The 21,457-nt window shown below is 36.5% G+C and overlaps 1 protein-coding gene across 1 annotated transcript; it reads left to right on the top strand.

The window, feature by feature from the left end:
• Positions 1–146: 146 nt before the first annotated feature.
• LOC306888118 (ovarian aromatase) lies at positions 147–4,959 on the top strand (the record flags this gene model as incomplete). The annotated part of the gene is made up of 9 exons (XM_079446267.1): positions 147–351; positions 777–927; positions 1,356–1,510; positions 1,730–1,906; positions 2,405–2,519; positions 2,727–2,838; positions 2,919–3,081; positions 3,358–3,599; positions 4,516–4,959. 9 exons carry the CDS (start codon positions 147–149, stop codon positions 4,747–4,749), a joined length of 1,554 nt encoding a protein of 517 aa, XP_079302393.1. The 3' UTR covers positions 4,750–4,959.
• Positions 4,960–21,457: the final 16,498 nt, after the last annotated feature.

Raw genomic sequence — 21,457 nt, forward strand, 5'->3', positions numbered from 1 at the left:
CACAAGGTTACATTGAGTTTTTATTTTGACTATTTTTATTTTGATTTATCCTGATCCAACCCCGTGGAACCACTCACATATAAAAGTGTGTGTCTGAAGTACTTCTGCTTCAGACCTGAAGAAGCTGTAATTCTCAATCTGTTCTTATGGCAGGTGAACTTCTCCAGCCCTGTGGAATGAAGCCGGTGCATCTCGGTGAGGCTGCTCTGGAGCTTCTTATGCAAGGGGCCCATAACAGCACTGACGGTGCTCAAGACAATGTGTGTGGAGCCACGACCACACTACTGCTGCTGTTACTCTGCCTGCTGTTTGCCATCAGACACCATCGGATAGAGAAAGACCATGTGCCAGGTCGGTAGAGTTTATTTGAGATGTTCTCCTTTATTATTTAGCACAGCATTTTCTTTATCAAATCCATTACAAAAACTCTTTTTGAACCGATGGTTGTGGGAAAGAAAAGTTTTCAGTTCCTATCATTCAATGTTTTGCCTTTTTATAATTTGTTAGTGACTATGCTATCTACATTTTGGGTAGATAATATTGTATAGTCATCATATTTAGAAAACAAATGGTTTAAATTCTAATTGAATAATTAAATGTTCACAGTAAAAGTAAGAGCCCCACACATGATACATTCATTATTAATGTCCTAAAAACTCAACTAAACTAAAAACTAATAATTAAGTAAATGTTGTTTAAAATGGATTCAGATTAATGATTGCATGTCACATTCTCATTGTGTCAATTACTTGTTTGCTGCAATGTGTTTTATTCAGGTCCTTGTTTCCTCCTGGGTCTGGGTCCTGTTCTTTCTTACTGTCGGTTCATCTGGTCTGGGATCGGCACTGCCAGCAACTACTACAACAGTAAATATGGAGACATTGTGCGGGTCTGGATCAACGGTGAGGAAACTCTCATCTTGAGCAGGTACGTTCTCACACACACACACACACACACACACCAAACACCACTCCTTGTGAAAAAAACAAGTTTAAACTTTATCATACTTTTAAAAGAGTATTTATTACAGAAAAACGGGGCAGGTATACTGCATGCTATTTAAAAATACATGAAAATGTATTGCAGTTTAAATTTAAGAGTGCATACTTGAAAGTAATTTCATAATTACTTATATTGTCTATTTGAAAAATGATTCAAATGTACTTATTACAAAGTGCAATTTTTAAAATGCACTTATATGTGTGTTAAGAAACAGTCATGAAAGTGTACTCTTCAGTTACACTTATATGGATTTGTATAACATTATTATATGTTATTGTGTTATGATTTTATTATATACTAAATGAACTCAAATGTGGCGTGCATTTCTCATTCTCATGCTGTGTGTGTCACAGGTCAGCTGCTGTGTATCATGTGTTGAGGAGATCTCTGTACACCTCACGCTTTGGGAGCAAACTGGGTCTGCAGTGTATTGGGATGCATGAACAAGGCATCATATTCAACTCAAATGTCGAACTCTGGAAGAAAATCCGCACCTTTTATGCAAAAGGTGGGCATGCTTTCAGTAATACGCAAGTTATGATGTATCAACTGAGAAGAGGCTGCTATAAATTGCATGACCACTTTTCATATCTCAGTGTCACAAGTATCCTTTTTATTTATATTGTTTTATTTCACTAGATTTTATCACGTTTTTATTTATTTATTTTTTAAATAGCAAAATGTAGCCATAAGAGGTGTTAAGCATATGTGTGTGTGTGTGTGTCAGCTCTAACAGGTCCAGGGCTTCAGAGAACTTTGGAGATTTGCACCACTTCCACAAACACACACCTGGATGATCTGTCTCACCTGACAGATGCTCAGGGACAGGTGGACATCCTCAACTTACTGCGGTGCACTGTAGTGGACATTTCCAACAGACTGTTTCTAGGAGTCCCTCTCAAAGGTTAGTCCTAAGAGACACTTAGACTTACAGACACTTAAATTACATTTAATAATCTGCTTGATGTTTTGTTATCTAAAGCAAATTATCTAATAAATGTTATCTAATAAATCTTACCAATTTTAAACAATTGAACAGTAGAATATTTTTGTATGCTATGTATAGTGGCATTATGCAGTTTTTAATAATGTGCTTAAAGGGATAGTTCACCCAAACATTTCTGTCATTAATTACTCACCCTCATGTCGTTCCAAACCCGTAAGACCTTCGTTCATCTTTGGAACACAAATTAAGATATTTTTGATGAAATCCGAGAGCTATCTGACCCTGCATAGACAGCAACGCAAATGCCATGTTCAAGGCCCAGAAAGGTAGTAAGGACATTACTGGACTCTATTGTTTGTGATCTAATGGTTAATTATGCAATTTTAGTAGCTGATATACATTGAAAACTCATTATGTGTTATATGTAATTGCTGGTTTCTTGCTGCTGTGTTGCAGAGCATGATCTGCTTCAGAAGATTCATAAATATTTTGACACCTGGCAGACGGTATTAATCAAACCTGATGTGTACTTCAGATTGGACTGGCTGCACAGGAATCACAAGAGAGACGCGTGAGTTCATGAGATGTTGTTTTGGAAATGTATGTATTGTAACTGCATGTACATATGAGAGTATATGAATGTGATAACATTTATAAGGAACACAAATACGGTTTCCAGAGAGCTTTAAAACTCTCTTTTAGGACCGAATTGCTTTTCTTTTGTGAAGGCTTTGAAAAGTGTGTTTTTATGGTCTGTGTGTGTGTGTTTGTGTTTCAGTCAGGAGCTGCAGGATGCCATTGCGGCCTTGATCGAGGAGAAGAGAGTTCAGCTGGCACATGCAGAAAAACTCGAACAGCTCGACTTCACAGCAGAGCTGATATTTGCTCAGGTGAATGTGACATGCCAGAATGTCTCAAACACTTTTGAAACATGTAAATGACTGACGTGTGTGTGTGTGTGTGTGCTTAGAGCCACGGGGAGTTGAGCGCTGAGAACGTCAGGCAGTGTGTGTTGGAGATGGTGATAGCGGCTCCAGACACTCTCTCTATCAGTCTGTTCTTCATGTTGCTGTTGCTCAAACAGAATCCAGACGTGGAGTTAAAGATCCTGCAGGAAATAGACACTGTCCTAGGTATGAGCAGACACACAAGATTCAGTCATAGTACTTTAAATGAATTATTTCCTTATCCTTATATCATCAACCTGTATTTTACAGTAATACACAAAAAGAACAATGTTGAAGAATCTTTTCATAACTCTTTTTCATTCAGTGAAAAACTCCAAAAGCAAGAACTACATGTCGTTCTATCAGAGTTTGATTAAATGCTGATAGAATTTTCAGTTTTGGATGAATTATTCAGTTTTGATTGTGTATGTTTGAACATCATGTTGTGATTGTGTTTTGTAGCGGGTAGGAGCCTGCAGCACTCACATCTGTCCAGATTACATATTCTGGAGAGTTTTATCAACGAGTCGCTCCGGTTCCATCCGGTCGTGGACTTCACCATGCGGCGGGCACTGGATGATGATGTCATCGAGGGCTACAAAGTGAAGAAAGGAACAAACATCATATTGAACGTGGGTCGGATGCACAGATCCGAATTCTTCCCCAAACCGAATCAGTTCAGTCTGGATAACTTCAAGAAAAATGTGAGTCTTGATTATAAAATGTGTTTCTTGCCTTACATTTCTGTCTTCAGTGCCATTGTCCATAATAAAACTATCATTCAAATAAAAAATGACATTCATTATTAATAAGTTAATAAGAAGAATGTTAAAATGTTAGAGGAAGATTCCATTTTAATTTTATTATTTTTAAATCTATTTTGTTATTATTTTATATTATGATTTTATTTATATTTCATAAACATTTACCATGGTAAAACCATCGCTCAAAAAAAACCCCCCACCTCTTCTGATTCTGAAACTGATAACTGTCCCATGTTATTTTTTAATATTAATATTATATTTTGTATGATTTTAACACTTGAATTTAATTCCCATGCTGTTTACCTTTGATCTTCTTCCTTGATCTTATTTTAAAATAGAAAACTTAAAAATATATAATCCAGCAATCAATGAACATTGACTTTCAAACTATAATTGCATTATTGCATTATCTATAATTGCACTATTTACAGCAGATTTATATTATCTAACAGATTAATGTTAATGCTTACAACCTTACAAAAATACACTGCGAGATATATATATAGATATATATTTTTATTTTTTTCTCTTCCTCTTTTAGTGATGGTTTTGCCATGGTAAATGTTTGTAACCAAAACAACATTGTTATAAGCATTATTCTTACGAAGTAACCTATTATCAGGTTTATTATGCATGCTAATTTTAATAATATAATATGAATTTCCTCCAAACGTGTAAAAAATTTTCACAACCATTTGTAACACAGTATTTTCATTAATTAATAGTATTTTCTTAATATAAATATAAATATTTTTATATAAGATGTAAAGGATAAATATTTAATAAATCAAAATAGTATGTTTTGTGTCAATGACAACATCAACATTGTAATATCTTTCTCTGTCTCTCTCTCAAGGTGCCAAATCGTTTCTTTCAGCCGTTCGGATCAGGCCCACGGTCGTGTGTGGGGAAGCACATTGCTATGGTGATGATGAAGTCTATTCTTGTGACACTGTTGTCTCGTTTCTCTGTGTGTCCTGTGAAGGGCTGTACTTTGGACAGCATCCCACAAACCAACAACCTTTCACAGCAGCCGGTGGAGGAGGCCTCGAGCCTCAGTGTGCAGCTCATCCTCAGAAACGCTCTCTGATTCACTGCTAACATATCTACTCCTGTGTCATTATTACCATGTATTTATCTACTGCTTTAGTAGTCAGTTCTCTGGATATTTGAGTTTAAATTTGTATGTAATTCAGTGTGAACGTAACTGTTGTTATAATATTGTGGCTTTCTGTGGATTCTGGGTGTTTTTTTTTTTTTAACTGTTTAGAAAAGTTAATAAAAATATTGTTAAATAGTGGAACACTAATTGATTCGTCCTTTTTTTCTTTTTTAACATTTAAAATTAATAATGTAATTTTTACCAATTTTAAAGTACAAAAATGTCAATGTTTTTTTTTAAAAATGGAAAGCAAAAGCAAAACACACTAAAATTATGGAAAATAAACATACACAAATGTATACGGTAAAGCAATTGAAAAAGAAATAGAAAATGCATATTAAACAAATAAAAAAAGTTCAGTGTTTTGTAAAAAATAAAATAACATATAGGCTAGATAGCCTAACAACATTTCAATATTTTTGAATATTGAATATTTATTATTTCACAAATTGTTTCATGGTTCATAATTGTTTTACTGTTTGTTTAAAAAAAAAAATCCACATAAAAGTAGCTAAAAATGATAAAGACTCAAAATATTTATTTTAAGACATGTTTTATATCTTGTAATAAAATATAAGTAACAATTATGTATGTTGATAATTGTAAAATTAAAATAAATAAATAAAATGCACTGCTAGAACACAACAGTCCACAACAGTGTTGCTTTAACAGGAAAGGGAGTTTTCAATTTCTTGATAAATTATCAAAAGTGTGGTATTATATGATAATGACCGATATGCTGGAAGTGTTTTTAAGTCATTTTCATCAGCAGAGGGCACTGTTACACCATGTTAGGACGGTGTGGTCACTGCATGTAAATAAATTATCTGAACTTCACAAATGTTTTAATTTAAATGATTGAGAATTCAGAGCTGTCAAGTTTTAAATTAGTTCATTGAACTTAAAACTAGTTGGACTCAACAGATGTTCAGCAGACCCCATTAGTACAGCTCCTGTGTGTAGCTGGCAGGCAACATAAGGGTCTCAGGGTCCATTAGCTTTCAGGGGCCATTTCTTCCATATGGGGCCCATAAAGCCGTCAGCCAACACATAGAGACCATGAACACACACACTTACACAAACACACACCACTAGGTCATGAGCATATAAACAGATTTACTTGGTATACATATTAAATGATTTCTAAATTACATTTGCATTGGTTGTTTTGATGTATTATTATCATAATCAGGCTGTCTAAAGCTGAGCATTCAGACAGACCGGATCCCTTATTGTTTTCTGTGAGAATCAGTGACCAACCTTTAGATGAAGTGGGAAATGAATATGACGCATGTCTCGTTATTGCCGTGGTAACCTGCACAGCTGTGTTAGTGGCAACCAGACGACACTGTAGACAAACACACATTGTTACACTCAAACAAAACGCACACCTGCCTGATCCAGAGATCTCCATGTCAATGCTCTCGAAACAGGAAACAGGAAAACGTTTATCACCAAACACATTTTGAGATAGTCATGCCTTCAAAGCGCTGAGAAACTGCACAAAAGATGAAGAGCTGAAATTAATAAAGATTAAGAGAGTGTAATTTGGTCACTTCCATGACAATTCTCTAATTATTAAGAGGATTAAATAAGTGAAGCATCTGTTAAAGGAATGGTCCTTCCAAAATTAAAATGCTTCAAACCATTACATTCTTTCGTCAGTGGAATAGAAAAGAAAAGAGAGCAAAATGTTCACGCTGCTCCTTCCCATACAATGAAAATGAATGTGGATGTGATTTTAATTTTAGCATTTAAAAAATGTATTAACTTAGTTATTTGAAAATATGATTAAGATGTGTACACTCACATGTATTTAATGTGCAAGGTTGTTACTTTGCATTCTGAATCATTAAATTTGAACTTGAAAATGACGTGAAGGTTTTTCAAAACCAAATAGAACTAGCATGAATGCAGAGTACATTTCTAAGAAATCCTGCATTTAAAGTTAATTTTTCATTATCTTGAGCATTGAGCATTCATTATCTCGAGATTATCTAACTTGTCATTGACCCACGTCAAATATCTATAACCACAGTTTCCTTTGCTAATTCAAGGTAAACTCTGTGATAAGAGAGGATGTCTTAAGCAGCCTGAAAAAAAGTTGTTTAGCTTCTGTGGTAAATCCCACACTGAGATGAAATCTACAGATGCCCATCTAGACTGCTGTTCTCTCAGATGACCTTTGCCAGGCCAGATCAGTTTCATACTCAAACACAGCAAATAGATTTTCACAAGAGAGAAATTAAATTATCTGGTTTACAGGAAGAAATGTTCAGATAAGAAGAAATCTGCCTTGCAAAACACCAAACACCAGGAAACTGTCCTGATCAACAAAATATGACAGGTGTTCTGGGTGGTGGCTTACTAATAGCAATAGCTATTATGAACCCTAGTAAAATGCCCCAGTAAAGTAGCCTATAACTTCCATGTCTGTAATTAGAGATTACCATAATGACCTGAGAACCATTTTCACCAACAATATTTCTCTCAGCTTTGCCAGATTCATAAACGAAATTGTTCATTTGTTTTGATCTAACGTCAGTCAAACAGGTTTGCGAAATGGTCTGAAATGGTTTGCCATTCAGTTTGATTCGTTTGGAAAATTCACTCACGCACTGAATTGTTTCACATCAAAAATATCGATTGTTTGTTAGCAAAGAAGCAAATTGCGCATGCAGCTTCGGAATGACTCTGTAGCCTACTGAAGGTAAAATATTTGATATCCATATACAGACCATAACAGGATCAAAATAAGAATATCAAAGTACAAGGCCTGTGCCTCAGTATTGATGAAAGCCCTGGCTGTATTTTTGTCGTTGTGTATATTTTATGGGAGAAAGCATAGATGTTTAGTGCTTTTTATACGAGTGTTTACCGGAGGCACATTTTGGATGTCTCACTTATCTGACCCATTCATTTTAGGTCTTGAGGTCCACTTATAATGTTATCAAGAATTTTACATTGAAAAAACATCATAATTTAGATGTAATAGGCTATTTTCCATTCTGTTTTTAGTTGTGTATGTTTGACAGCCTATCACCTTGTCCTAACTACACGCGAAGCGATGCTGCGACGCACGATTAAAGGTATCTTTTCCATGTTAATCAGAGTTTTATCCACTCTAGTCACGAAGGCGAAACACAAAATTTATATTTTAGAACGGTTTCTATTTCTTCGACGTTAGGGCTGGAATAAAAACATTAAAACTATATGACAGTAGATAATCTCGGGTGATTATCTGCTTTATTCAAAGTTAAGTGAGTCTAATGTTTGTTTAAATATCATGTTGTGTGACCTTTTAGTTATACTGAAAGCAACAACAGATAGCTTACCTCAGATCTTGAAAATAAATTAAAGCAAACATGTACATTAAAACTGTGAACTCATTGTGAACCAACGAGTGTATTCCATTACAAAGATGGTATCAGTCACTCAGTATGTACACTTAATAATGTTAAAAAGGTTTAGTATTTATTAATTAGATTATAAACATATCCATTTCATTGTGAGTGCAGTGCGCTTCCAGAGAGAGCCCGCCCACACACGCTTCTGATTGGCTGTGATATTTGATTGATTCTGTCGTCTGTGTTGCCGCATTGTGTTGTCACGTCACATCCGGTGTGGACAGCCAAATTGTTTATTGCTGGAATCTTGTTGCGTCACGTGTAGTTAGGACACGGTGTATGTCACAGATGGACACTGCAGTGATTTAGGTTAAAAACGCATAAATACTCGTCAAAAGATCAGTTTAATAGACAACGCAATAGTGACTACTTAATAAAAACAGGTTACTCACACTTGTGTGTTGCGACATGACTGTCGGAGCCAATATAGTCGGCAGAGCATCATCTTTTAGTTTCCATCATTCTGAAAATCCTTTGTACCTTGTTTGTAAACGAATCAGTCAAATTAAGTGAACATAGGACCAAGTTCTTACTGATGCGGTCTGAAACTTCATTAAAAATAAAGTTCATCCACTCTTTCCTAATGTTAGGATCAGAAGGAGGGCAATGCAAAGAGTTTTTCCACAACATGGCACTGCGCAGCATCTTGTTGTCCTCAGAGCCATCTTTATCGTCAGGTTTCTGTGTTCCTCCTTCTCGTTATTTACACTACATGCACGAATCAGTGGGCGGGACTGAACAGGCAGCGATGTAGAAGCAGGCGTTGATCTTCTTCTGCAGAGGCAGTGTTTAGCCACACTATGACATCATATAGTAGAACATTCTACAAGCTGTCGTTTTGGAAGACTGTTTTTAGACTAAAGAGAAAGTTTTGAGTTCTGAAACTTACAGAATGTTTTTATAGTACAATGACAAAGGAAAGGAAAGGAAAGGAAAGGAAAGGAAAGGAAAGGAAAGGAAAGGAAAGGAAAGGAAAGGAAAGGAAGTGTGGCCAAGTATGGTGACCCATACTCGAAATTTGTGCTCTGCATTTAACCCATCCAAGTGGACACAGACAGCAGTGAGAAGTGAACACACACACACACACACACACACACACCCGGAGCAGTGGACAGCCATTTATGCTGCGGCACCCGGGGAGCAGTTGGGGGTTCGGTGCCTTGCTCAAGGGTCTCACCTCAGTCGTGGTATTGAGGGTGGAGAGATCGCTGGACTTTCACTCCCCCCACCTACAATCCCTGCCGGACTTGAGACTCGAACCCGTGACCTTACAAGTCCGACTCTCTATCCATTAGGCCACGACTGTATGTGTCCCTCCAGGAAACAGGATGGGAAACTGCTTTATACAATCATATTTCATAAAATGTTGCAGATACAGAAGCGAAAACATCTTCAGTTGTATTGACAGTAAGTAATGATGCGAGATGTGTGTGTTTTTATAATGGGATGGATGGCATGTGAAGAGAAGCTATGAGGTATAGGTGAAAGAGACAGAACACAAAGTAAGACAGTATAACACACACACACACACACACATTTGTGCACAAACTGCACTTATATGCTGGACAACCATAAGGATTATTGTAAAGCCCTCGTCTATAGGCTACATGTACACACACGCTGTGCCCTGTCCCTTGACTCTCTCTCTTTTTTTTTTTTTTTATTAATACAATGGTGTACTGATTTCTGCACTGCCACTGCAATGTTAGCACTGGTTATCATGGAGATCATCAGCATCACTGAATATCACAAATCCTTGAGTCTTCTGAAATATCTTTGTCTCTGGTTTCATTATGAAAACAGAGAAATTAAAGCAGGATGTTTCCTTTAACCATGAAACTCTTCTTAGCACTACAATTGTTTCTTGTAAAACAGAAGTTTTGACTAAGAAATAGTTCACCCAAAAAAAAAAAAAAAAAAAAAAACTCTTGTTCTTTCTTCTGTGGAACACTAGAAGGAAAGTTTTAGTCCAATATCCAGGCAGCTCTTTTCCATTGAACTAGAATGAGCCAGAATGAGGGATACTCCAAAAAGAATATGAAAGCACCATGAAAGTATCTTTATTTTCTGTTTTGGTGAACTATTGATTTAAATAAAGTTAGCCTGACATGTTTGTCTTCTGTGGCAAAGACAAACAAGGGCACTTTGCTTTAGATTTAATCAAAGCAAAGGGAATAACTTTCCTCTTATTAAAATCAAATTGGCTCAGAGAGACAGAGAGAAATAGAAAACCATTAGCTCTTTCATTCAGCATGGGCATTTTTCCAGTTCTGAGATCACATCAAAGTAACATTTCACTTCAGATCTGGCTTTGGCGTCAGGCAGATCAAATCCTCAAGACACTCTGTGGCTTTAGAAAGGCTCTATACTGAGCCCTCTGTTACTGTGTGAAACTAACCCAGAACAAATTCATACATGTTATTATTATTAATATATTTATTTATGAGACTAGAGAGACAACCCTTTAGAACCAATTTGCCTTTTAATTAAATCATATGTACTCTGGGATCTAGTGGTGTGTTGTGATCTTCTGAAAATTGGAAGTCTACCCTCTACATAGTCAAAAAAAAAGAAAAGAAAAAGATGTCCGCCAGGCAGCCTGAGATCCGTGCAGCTACCGTTGGGTCATCTGGTTGAAAAGAGAGATAGAGCTGCGTGTCATCGGCATAGCAGTGATAGGAGAAGCCATGTGCATGTATGATGGGACCCAGCGATGTAGTGTATGTGGAGAAGAGGAGGGGTCCAAGAACCGATCCCTGAGGAACTCCAGTGACCAGTTGATGTGGTTTGGATACCTCCCCTCCCCAGGCCACCCTGAAGGATCTACCGGTGACACAGGATTCAAACCAGCGAAGTGGAATCCCAGTGATGAGAGGGTAGACAGGAGAATCTGATGATTGACAGTGTCAAAAGCAGCAGAAAGATCCAGCAGAATGAGGACTGACGATTTGGAATCAGCCTTTGCAGTTCGCAGGGCTTCAGTGACTGAGAGTAGCGCTGTCTCTGTTGAATGGCCACTCCTGAAACCTGACTGTTTAGCATCCAGTTTGTTGTACTGTGAAAGAAACCGCGAGAGCTGGTTGAAGACAACTCGTTCGAGTGTTTTCCCTATGAATGGAAGGAGAGAGACAGGTCTGTAGTTATCTAAAAGAGAAGCATTTAATGTAGGTTTTTTTATCAGTGGGGTTACCTGAGCCTGCTTGAATGCTGTGGGGAAGATGCCTGTGAGGAGAGATGTGTTGATAATGTGTGTGAGTGCCGGTAAGAGTGTGGGAGAGATTGTTTGGAGAAGGTGTGAGGGGATCGGGTCGAGAGGACATGTTGTAGGATGGCTGGAGAGGAGAAGTTTGGATACTTCTGCCTCGGTGAGGGGACAGAAGGAGAAGATGGGAGTTTGAGCAGTGGATGTGGTTGATTGGAGGTCCTGTGGAGTTGAGAACTGGTTACTGACTGGTTACTTTATAGCTAATCATGTTATAGACCTGATGTCAATTAACTTAATTAGTTGCTAGATGTTCTCCCAGCTGAATCTTTTCAAAATGTCTTGCTTTTTCAACCCTTTGTTGCGCCTGGGCCAACTTTTTTGAGACCTGTAGCAGGCATCAAATTTGAAATGAGCTCATTTAGTGGATAAAAGTGTAAAATTTATCAGTTTAAACATTTGTTATGTTCTCTATGTTCTATTGTGAATACAATATTGGCTCATGTGATTTGAAAGTCTTTTAGTTTTCATTTTATTCAAAAAAAAACAAAAAAACATCCCATTTCCAGAATTCGGGTTGTATTTTGTTGTTCTCCCGTTCACCACTTTAGAAATGTTAATCGTTTCTAATTAATAATTAATTAATCATTTTTACCATACATTTCTGCCATATGGACATCAACTTGAGATAGTCACCACTGATAAGCTATTGCTAAATATACAGTAATGTAGAAAATGTATTTTTCTGTGTAGCTGCTTTGCAACAATTTGCATCATGAAAAGCGCTATACAAATAAACTTGAATTTAATTTAATTTAATCAAATTTTTAACAAGACACAATGTTTGCTTATTTTGCAAAATTATCATATTTTGTCAAAATTGTTTTATTTTTGTGTTCTTGATTATTTCTCATACTGTTTTTTTTTTTTTTGCTTCAATGGAGAAAACAACCATGCTGTGAAAATTGCACACAGTAGTAAAAAAGTGAACCATAAGCTTCCTAAGGAAATCTATCTGATATAATAACAGTTGCACACCCACATGCACATTCATTCGCCATTTACCAGAAAATTTAAGGCTTTTAGAGGCAGTTTGTGGTTTGCCTGAACTCAAAATTGTTCTGGCATTGCAAATTGTGGATTGTATTTTTCATGTTAGGGTTTCAGGGAATGTATTTGGCAGTAACTTCTTGAGACGTGCTGTTCCCTCCAGGGTTTAATTTCAGACTGAATTAGACAGCAATTAACTCCCATTAAAGTGTGGTTTCATCTCTTTCTGTCTCACTGGCAGCTGCATTTGTGTGTGTGTGTCTATAATAGACTGTATTTATGTGTACAGGATTAAAGGTAATTAATGCATGTTGTTAGTTGTGTCGCACAAGGCAATGACCCTGGTTGGCTGTGTTCATAATGGAATAATAGTGACCGTGCAGAGTTGGAACACTTTTTGCTTTTTACATTAAACTAGTTCATATTTTCCACAGTTGGTTATTAAAGACGACAAGTATTTTTGTTCCAATTGTATCACATCGGGTACAGTTAAATCAGAACTATAATGGAGTTAATTAATTAATTAATTAATTAGAGAATTAGATAATTAATGTTTTTAAAATAGCCTAACCAACTAATTTACCAAAAATGTAAAGGTCTTAAAGATACCATTCTACACATTTGATTTTAGATCTTCATTTTATTCCTGTTCTTTATTATATGCAGTATATTCACATCTAAAAGTTAGTTTGTCAGTAAATTACTGAACAACTAAGATTAAGAGTACAGATTAGGAATAGAACATTTCTAAAATGCTGAACGAAAAAAATCTAATATTCAACAGTTAAAAACCAGCTCATTATACAACTGTAAAAGCAAAACAAATGACATTGACTCAGGCAACATGTGAGTAACTTACTAATTTATATAATCATAAATCAACTTACTCTTCTTATTCAGTTACTAATTTGTGGTGTCAGATGCAGTTGTGGCCTCCATTAGTTCATCCTAAATGCCTAGGCCTTGACAGCACCTGACACAATAGCATTCTAGAGCGGGTATAGTTGATGTAGTGTGTTTCAGCTGTACCCCACTGACCACCCTACTAAATTGCACAATAATACTGACGGGCACCATGTTATGATATACAATATGCCAATTTTTAGAGCACAGACTAAAGATCACAAACATCAAAGTTCGGTTTTATGGTCATAAAAGGACAAAAAGATATTCAATGTTAAAAGGGGAGGATGAAGTGAAATTCGTACCCCTAGACTTTGTATGATGTCTTCATACATCTGCTTGTAACGCTCGGCCCTATTTGTCGAATTTACAGTTGTTAAAATGGCAACTGACAGGAAGACCCAGAGTCTCTTAAAGACATACACACATTAAAATGGTTAAGAGGAATACAATGGCTAAGACAACATGAAAACCTATTAAAACTCAAATATACTTAAAATCATTATACTATATTGAGCAGGGTAAAGCATGTGTCCTGTGTGACAGCGTCACATGCTTACTGCACAGTGTATACTGTACATACCTGCTATCTAGTGAAACAGTATGCAGTGATATTTCACGTTGCATAAACAGAGATTATTGTCCAGTTATTTTGTGCAAATTATTACTTTTGCTCAAGTGTTTGTAAAAATGAATTTTACATACATATAATGCTGCAATACAGTACGGGCCTACTATTGTAATGGTTGCACATGGTTATGGAACTTTTCTGTGGCACTATATGGAGAGAGTTTAAAGGATTAGTTCAACCAAAAATTTAAATTAGCCCATGTTTTACGTACCCTCAAAGGATCCTAGATGTACATGACTTTCTTCTTTCAGATGAATCCAATCGGAGGTACATAATGATTTTTCCTTGCTCTTCCATGCATTTCAATGGGAGTAAACGGGTGTTTGTTTTCAACAGTCCAAAAGTAGTAGAATAAAGTCCGGAGGTGAACATAGGTCTCCTGCAGTGAAACGATGCGTTTTTTAAGAAAAATATCCATATTTAAAATGTTATAAATACGTTTTTCTCCCTTCCGCTGACTGTCATACGTGCAAGCTGTTCTGGGCGGATGATGTAGGACATACGCATCGTGCATGCACCAATGATTCATGACGAACGCAGAAGCGGGAAAGAGAGACAGCAAAACAAAAATCCGGTCACGAATTTGAAGCACAAAATGAGGATTTGTAAAGAAAAATGTAGGAAGATTTCCATATAAGCCGAGAGGAGACTAAAGTAAGGAGGCTTTGCTTCTGTAAATAAACTCGCAAGACTAGCATATCTCAGAGGCGTGCTCACGACGCCTACGTCCTACGTCATCCGTCAGAACGGCTTGCACGTATGACAGTCAGCGTAAGTGAGAAAAACGTATTTATAACATTTTTAATATGGACATTTTTCTTACAAAAATGCATCAATTTGCTGCAGGAGACCTGATACCTGAGACCTGATTGCTTGTTTCATGATCATTTCAAAATCACCTTCTGAGTTCTGACAGCATTCTGACTTCAAGATCAGTCAAGTACTTGACTCTGTCTATCGTGCCAGGCCATCTCACATTAGTCAATGTAATGATAGTCCTTTGGAGAAGATCTGACCTACCTGCTCTAAATTACCATAGACACATCTTGCTAGTCAGAAAAGGCTGTTGCAATGTACTACCACTGCACTAAATGTGCTGAAAATGTGGGAAGTCAATTTTATAATGCAGGATGTCCTGCAATCATGGATGACTTTGTTGAACCTTATCTTTACATTAAAAATACACATTTAGAGGTAGTCGAATGAACCAGTCAACTGTGGAAATGTATTTTGTCATTTGTGTCCATATGCCTATTGACAGCATAGGCAGAAATCGCGAGGGGGTCAGGACCAGCATCTGAGGGTTGTTGTCCTTTGCCATGCCTTTTACGGTCATTTGCATTGACAAGTTAAAGATGTTAATGGTGTTTGCTGCACAATATTTGACTGGAAGGGTAAAAATTAGCATTTTGCCCACTTTATATCAGGCACAGAGATGAAATAGTGCAGTAAGACCACATGTATTTGAATGAATTATATAATTTATTTGAATTGTTGTAGACTATATTATTCCAGGGCTGCAGGTGGCAGTGTTTTAATCGCAAGAAAAGACATCAACAACAGAGGTTTACATGGCCATAAATGTACTTTACCTATGTGAGGAAGGTATAAAAACAGCCACAATAACCTTTTGCAAACACAAAAGAACACAAAATGGCAAATGTCAGTCACTGCCATTGAGAATATAGCCAACACATTTGTAGCCTTGAAAACACACGAGGGTCTAAAACATGTTCCACCAAATAAAAGAAAAGGCCATGAATGATGAAGAGTCTGCTGTGATTGGACAAAAACTACAACACGTTCACCTATGAACGTTTTTACCATCAGTCTTAAACTGAACTTTAGTGTGAGTGGATCGAGGCGATTGACTGCTTCACTGGACTGAATTGGGACATAAATTGGACTCAAAGAGAGAAAGTTCATGACCATCTGTCTATTAAGATGTGACAGCTGACCACACACACCCTCAGGCTGAGGCACCTCCACGCCATCTGCCACCACACTGACCCTGCTGAGAGCTACGAGCTATCAGACACTCCTGAAGGACAAAGAGATCACGGGACAGACACAACGACAGCTGCGCAGACAGACTAAAGAAAACTCCAAAGCAATCAGAACATATTTTACTTTAATTTGCAGTAATGTTGGACCAATGATGTTTCACTGTGGGTGGAGTTTTCAGTAGACAAGTGTGTGAGGTTTATTTGTATCACTTGTTTATAATAGAGACCAAAAAAATGGCCCACGTGTAGATATTGTATTTTAATGAGAGAAATCGTAATGCTCTATATGAAGGTTGTAGTCCAACCTTACAGTTAAAAAGAGCCAAACTACTGTTTGTACATTATATGGACCAGGCTAAACAAATTGCAGTGGACTTCAAATCTTAAAAGTGTTATTTTTTTTTATTTTTTTTTTTTTTTACTGTACTTGTAGATAAGATAATATTAATGAAATAAAGGGCCACTTAAGTGTACTTGAACAAAGTATATTTTATGACTGTTTCTTTAACACTAACGTGCACTTTGTGATAGTGACAAATTAAAAGTTTTACTTTAATGCACATTTTAAATCATTATGTTTTAATAATCTTTTGCGATGCTTTAAAATACACTTGTTTTGATGTGTTGACTAGCATACTAAAGCACAAGCAAAGGACTTGATTTTTTTATTTATCTGTTTATTTTTTGTTATTTTATATTCAATTTAAAGTTAACATATAATAAAAGTATTAAATTCCAACTTCAGTATTAATATGTGTAATTAAAATATATATTAGAATAGAATAGACATTTTAGTTTACCATAAATGCTTGTCAGTACAACCCGAATTCCGGAAATGTTGGGACGTTGTTTTAATTTGAATAAAATGAAAACTAAAAGACTTTTAAATCACATGAGCCAATATTTTATTCACAATAGAACATAGAGAACAAAACAAATGTTTAAACTGAGAAATTCTACTCTTTTATCCACTAAATGAGCTAATTTCAAATTTGATGCCTGATACAGGTCTCAAAAAAGTTGGCACGGTGGCAACAAAGGGCTGAAAAAGCAAGAAATTTTGAAAAGATGCAGCTGGGAGAACATCTAGCAACTAATTAAGTTAATTGACATCAGGTCTGTAACATGATTAGCTACAAAAGGGATGTCTTAAAGAGTCTCTCAGAAGTAAACATGGAAAGAGGCTCTCCAATCTGTGAAAGAGTGCATAAAACGATTGTGGAATGCTATAAAAACAATGTTCCTCAACGTCAAATTGCAAAGGCTTTGCAAATCTCATCAACTACAGTGCATAACATCATCAAAAGATTCAGAGAAACTGCAGAAATCTATGTGCATAAGGATCAAGGCCAAAGACCTCTGTTGGACACCTGTGGTCTTCGGGCCCTCAGACGACACTGCATCACTCATCGGCATTATTCTGTCATTGACATTACTAAATGGGCCCAGGAATACTTCCAGAAACCACTGTCGGTAAACACAATCCACCCTGCCATCTGCAGATGCCAAGTAAAGCTCTATCATGCAAAAACGAAGCCATATATGAATCCAGGTCCAAAAGTGCCATCGTGTCCTGTGGGCCAAGGCTCATTTAAAATGGACTGTTTCAAAGTGGAAAAGTGTTCTATGGTCAGATGAGTCCAAATTTGACATTCATGTTGGAAATCACGGATGCCATGTCCTCCGGGCTAAAGAGGAAGGAAACCTTCCAGCGTGTTATCAGCATTCAGTTCAAAAGCCAGCACCTCTGGTGGCTTTCCTGTAGCTCAAATAGTAGAGCATGGCGCTAGCAACGCCAAGGTCATGGGTTCGATTCCCAGGGAAAGCAAGAGCTGATAAAAATTTAAAAACTGTAACTTGAATGCAATGTAAGTCACATTGGATAAAAGCATCTGCTAAATGCATAAATGTAAATGTATAGGGGTGCGTAAGTGCATACAGTATGGGCAGCTTGCATGTTTTGGAAGGTAGTATGAATGCTGAAAGGTATATAAAGGTATTAGAGCAACATATGCTCCCCTCCAGACAACGTCTATTTTAGTGAAGGCCTTGTCTATTTCAGCAGGACAATGCAAAACCACATACCACAGCTATTACAACAGCATGGCTTCGTAGTAGAAGGGTCTGGGTGCTGAATTGGCCTGCCTGCAGTCCAGAGCTTTCACCTATAGAGAACATTTGACGCATCATTGAACAAAAAATATATCAAAGATTACCACAAACTCTTCAGCAGCTGGAAACATATATCAGGGAAGAATGGGGCAAAATTCCAACACCAAAACTCCAGAAACTCATAACCTCAATGCCCAGAAGAGGTGAAAAGAAAAGGAGATGCTACACCATGGTTAACATGCCCCCGTCCCAACTATTTTGAGACCTGTAGCAGGTATCAAATTTGAAATTTGAGCTAATTTTGAGCATAAAATTGTTAAATTTCTCAGTTTAAACATTTGTTATGTTCTCTATGTTCTATTGTGAATAAATTATTGGCTCGTGTGATTTGAAATTCTTTAAGTTTTAATTTTATTCAAATTGAAAAAAAAACGTCTCACCATATCCCGAATTCTGGTTGTAGATTCAGCAGTACATTTAAACCATTTCAAATATGATAGAAGTAATTATGAAATTACAGATGTACTTAAGTGGTTAGTCTTGAATGATTAATCACAAGACTCTCTCTTAGACACACTCCCTGCGTACTAAGCAACCTGAATGATGCCATCGGAGGGCACTTAAGGAAGCGTTTATATAGTCTAATCATTGCTGCATCTAAAGTCATTCTAAACATAATTTAAAAAAAAATAATATAAAAAAACTCTAAAAGTGAGTTCCCAAAATTTTCTGCGCTCCAATGCTTTCACAAAGGGTGATAAAGACAATATCGTCATTTCTGATGGTGAACTCCTTGTTGTTTGAATTACTGTCTCAGTGCAGATTGCTTAAACAGTGGTGTAAGAACATAGCTCAAAACTTTAAGGACTAAAACCTGACTTTTTTCGAAGATATATTTAACATAGCATATGCATGCATCTTGGTGATTGGATTTGTTTTCAATAATGTCTGTTACTTTGTCTAACATCAGGGGAATGTTCTAAAAAATGTTGACGCCTTCTGTTCTCTTCTTTTTAAAGAATGTCAAAAGATGTCCTTGCACTGTCCTCTTGGCCTTTTTTAAAGAGTGCAAATTTGACAAATACTTATATGACTTTATGCACAGCTCATTGGAATATTGAGATCTTATAGCCCAATAGCCATTATTTATAGCTCGTAAAATTATCATATGTAAAAATGATAAATATTTGCATTAGATGCTTTGTATAAAACACTACACCATCAATCTAAATAGGATGGTGGTTTTACCCACATGAAAAAAATACTATAGTAATTAATAGTAAATACTATAGTGTTTTTGAACCATGCTATAGTAAAGCACTTTAATTAATTTGTTGTGGTAATTCTATAGTTGTTGTGGTAATATAACAACTCTAGTACTATAAACAAATTACTTTACCAATACTGCACTAGGTTTTCTACAACAATTGGGTATATTATACTACAATACACTACAGTTTACTATAGTAAAAACTAAAGCATACTACAGTATTTATTACAGTTTATCAGTTCACTATAGTTAACTGTATGCTGTAGCATTCATTTACAAAGTGTTGTAAATACTATAAAATATACAGTATAATACACTTTACTATAGTATGGTTCAAAAACACTATAGTATTTACTATAACTTACAACCCAGTCTCACTCCCAATTCGTCACATATTGAAGCTTGGTCAGGACCATTTTGGCATCGCTTTTTGGCGCTCAAGGTACCCCTTTAGCGTAACTTTTTGACGTGAAGGATCCTCCATTATTTTCAGTTGTTTGTCTTAATTTAATGGTTTGCATGCATTTGTAAAAAATAGAAATAACTATATATAAATTTGTACTTTCATTGGAGCACCTAACCCCACCCCCACCCCTGCCCCTAAACCTACCCACCTCTGAACAATATAAAACACACACAGGCAAATATAAGTGCAGTCACAGGTATTTATTGCAAAATATGACCATAAACAAGCAGTATAAAAACATTACAAACAAGTCGTGTTGTATTACAAGTCTTCTGAAGCCATACGAAGTCTTTATGCGAAGAAGAGAGTAAAACACAAGGTTTTAATAGCTGAAAATGATCCCGCTCTGTTAACACGCTCACATCTCATTCAAAAAGAGACTCCCGTCCCGTAGCATGACGCAATTGGTCACGAGACACACAAGAGCCAGTAGCCTAGTACAACAGCATGTCGCAATTTATCACAAGACACGCAAGAGCCAATGGCATTTCACAACCAAAGCTGATGTAAGGCTTCTTCTGGCGGCATTTTTTAAATTCTCGCACAGACTGCAGCAGTACACAGGAAATCTTTGTATAGTGCTCTGGGTGTGTGTTCACGGTGTGTGTGTGTTCACTGCTGTGTGTGTGCACTTTGGATGCAATAAATGCAGAGCACGAATTCCTAGTCTGTTCCTCTCACAAATCAATCGTTTTGCCTCGGAAGACTTGGAATATTAATACTTTTTAAATAAATTATGACGGTAGTTGTATCTGCCTGCTATATCTTGTGTTTTCACGAGTTCACACTTTTATATAATTAGCTGGAGTTTAGTAATGCGTAGTTGGCGTGCTAAGAACTCAAGAGTGGAGAAGGGGTGGTGGAGGGATGCTGATTAACCGTCAATGGATAGAGGTAAGTCTGTAATATAGGTTAAGGTAAGGTAAGGCTGTATTTATACCTGTGCATTGACTACTTGAGTGTGTTCCTCTTGTGTTAATTAGGCAAAGTATGCTCCTCCCGAACTTTGTTAATAAAACATCATTTATTGACAGATGGTAGGTTTAGGGGCAGGGGTGGGTTATGTGCTCATAAATGTGTAAATAATGTAATATAAATAAAACAGTTTTGACTGTTTACATTGAAAAATCACACCCCTACATATATGCAATAGTGGCAATGTTATTACCCAATATATCATTTAATTATGACGATAAAATTCCCAGTATTGCGTCAGCATTTCCTATTTAAAACAACGGAGGACCCTTCACGTCGAAAAGTAACACTAAAGGGATACTTGAAAGTCAAAATCGACGCCAAAACGGTCCTGACCAAGCTTCAATATGTGATGAGTTGGGATGAGACTGTGTTGATAAATTACTATAGTATTTTTTCAAGTCCAGAGGGGATGCACATTTTCGCACATTTTCTATTTTTTTTTGCCCATTTTCTTTTTTTTTTTTCAACAAGAGGCATGTAATCTCCTCTCATCTCCCTTCAATTCAAACACTGGTTGGTGTCAGATTTTATACCTGATTTGAAATATGTTTTTGAAATATAATTCGGACAAATGATTTTGGTCTTTCCATTCAGATGAGCTGTACTTGCAT

The sequence above is a fragment of the Barbus barbus genome, assembly GCF_936440315.1.
Source record: "Barbus barbus genome assembly, chromosome: 22".
Classification (NCBI taxonomy): domain Eukaryota; kingdom Metazoa; phylum Chordata; class Actinopteri; order Cypriniformes; family Cyprinidae; genus Barbus; species Barbus barbus.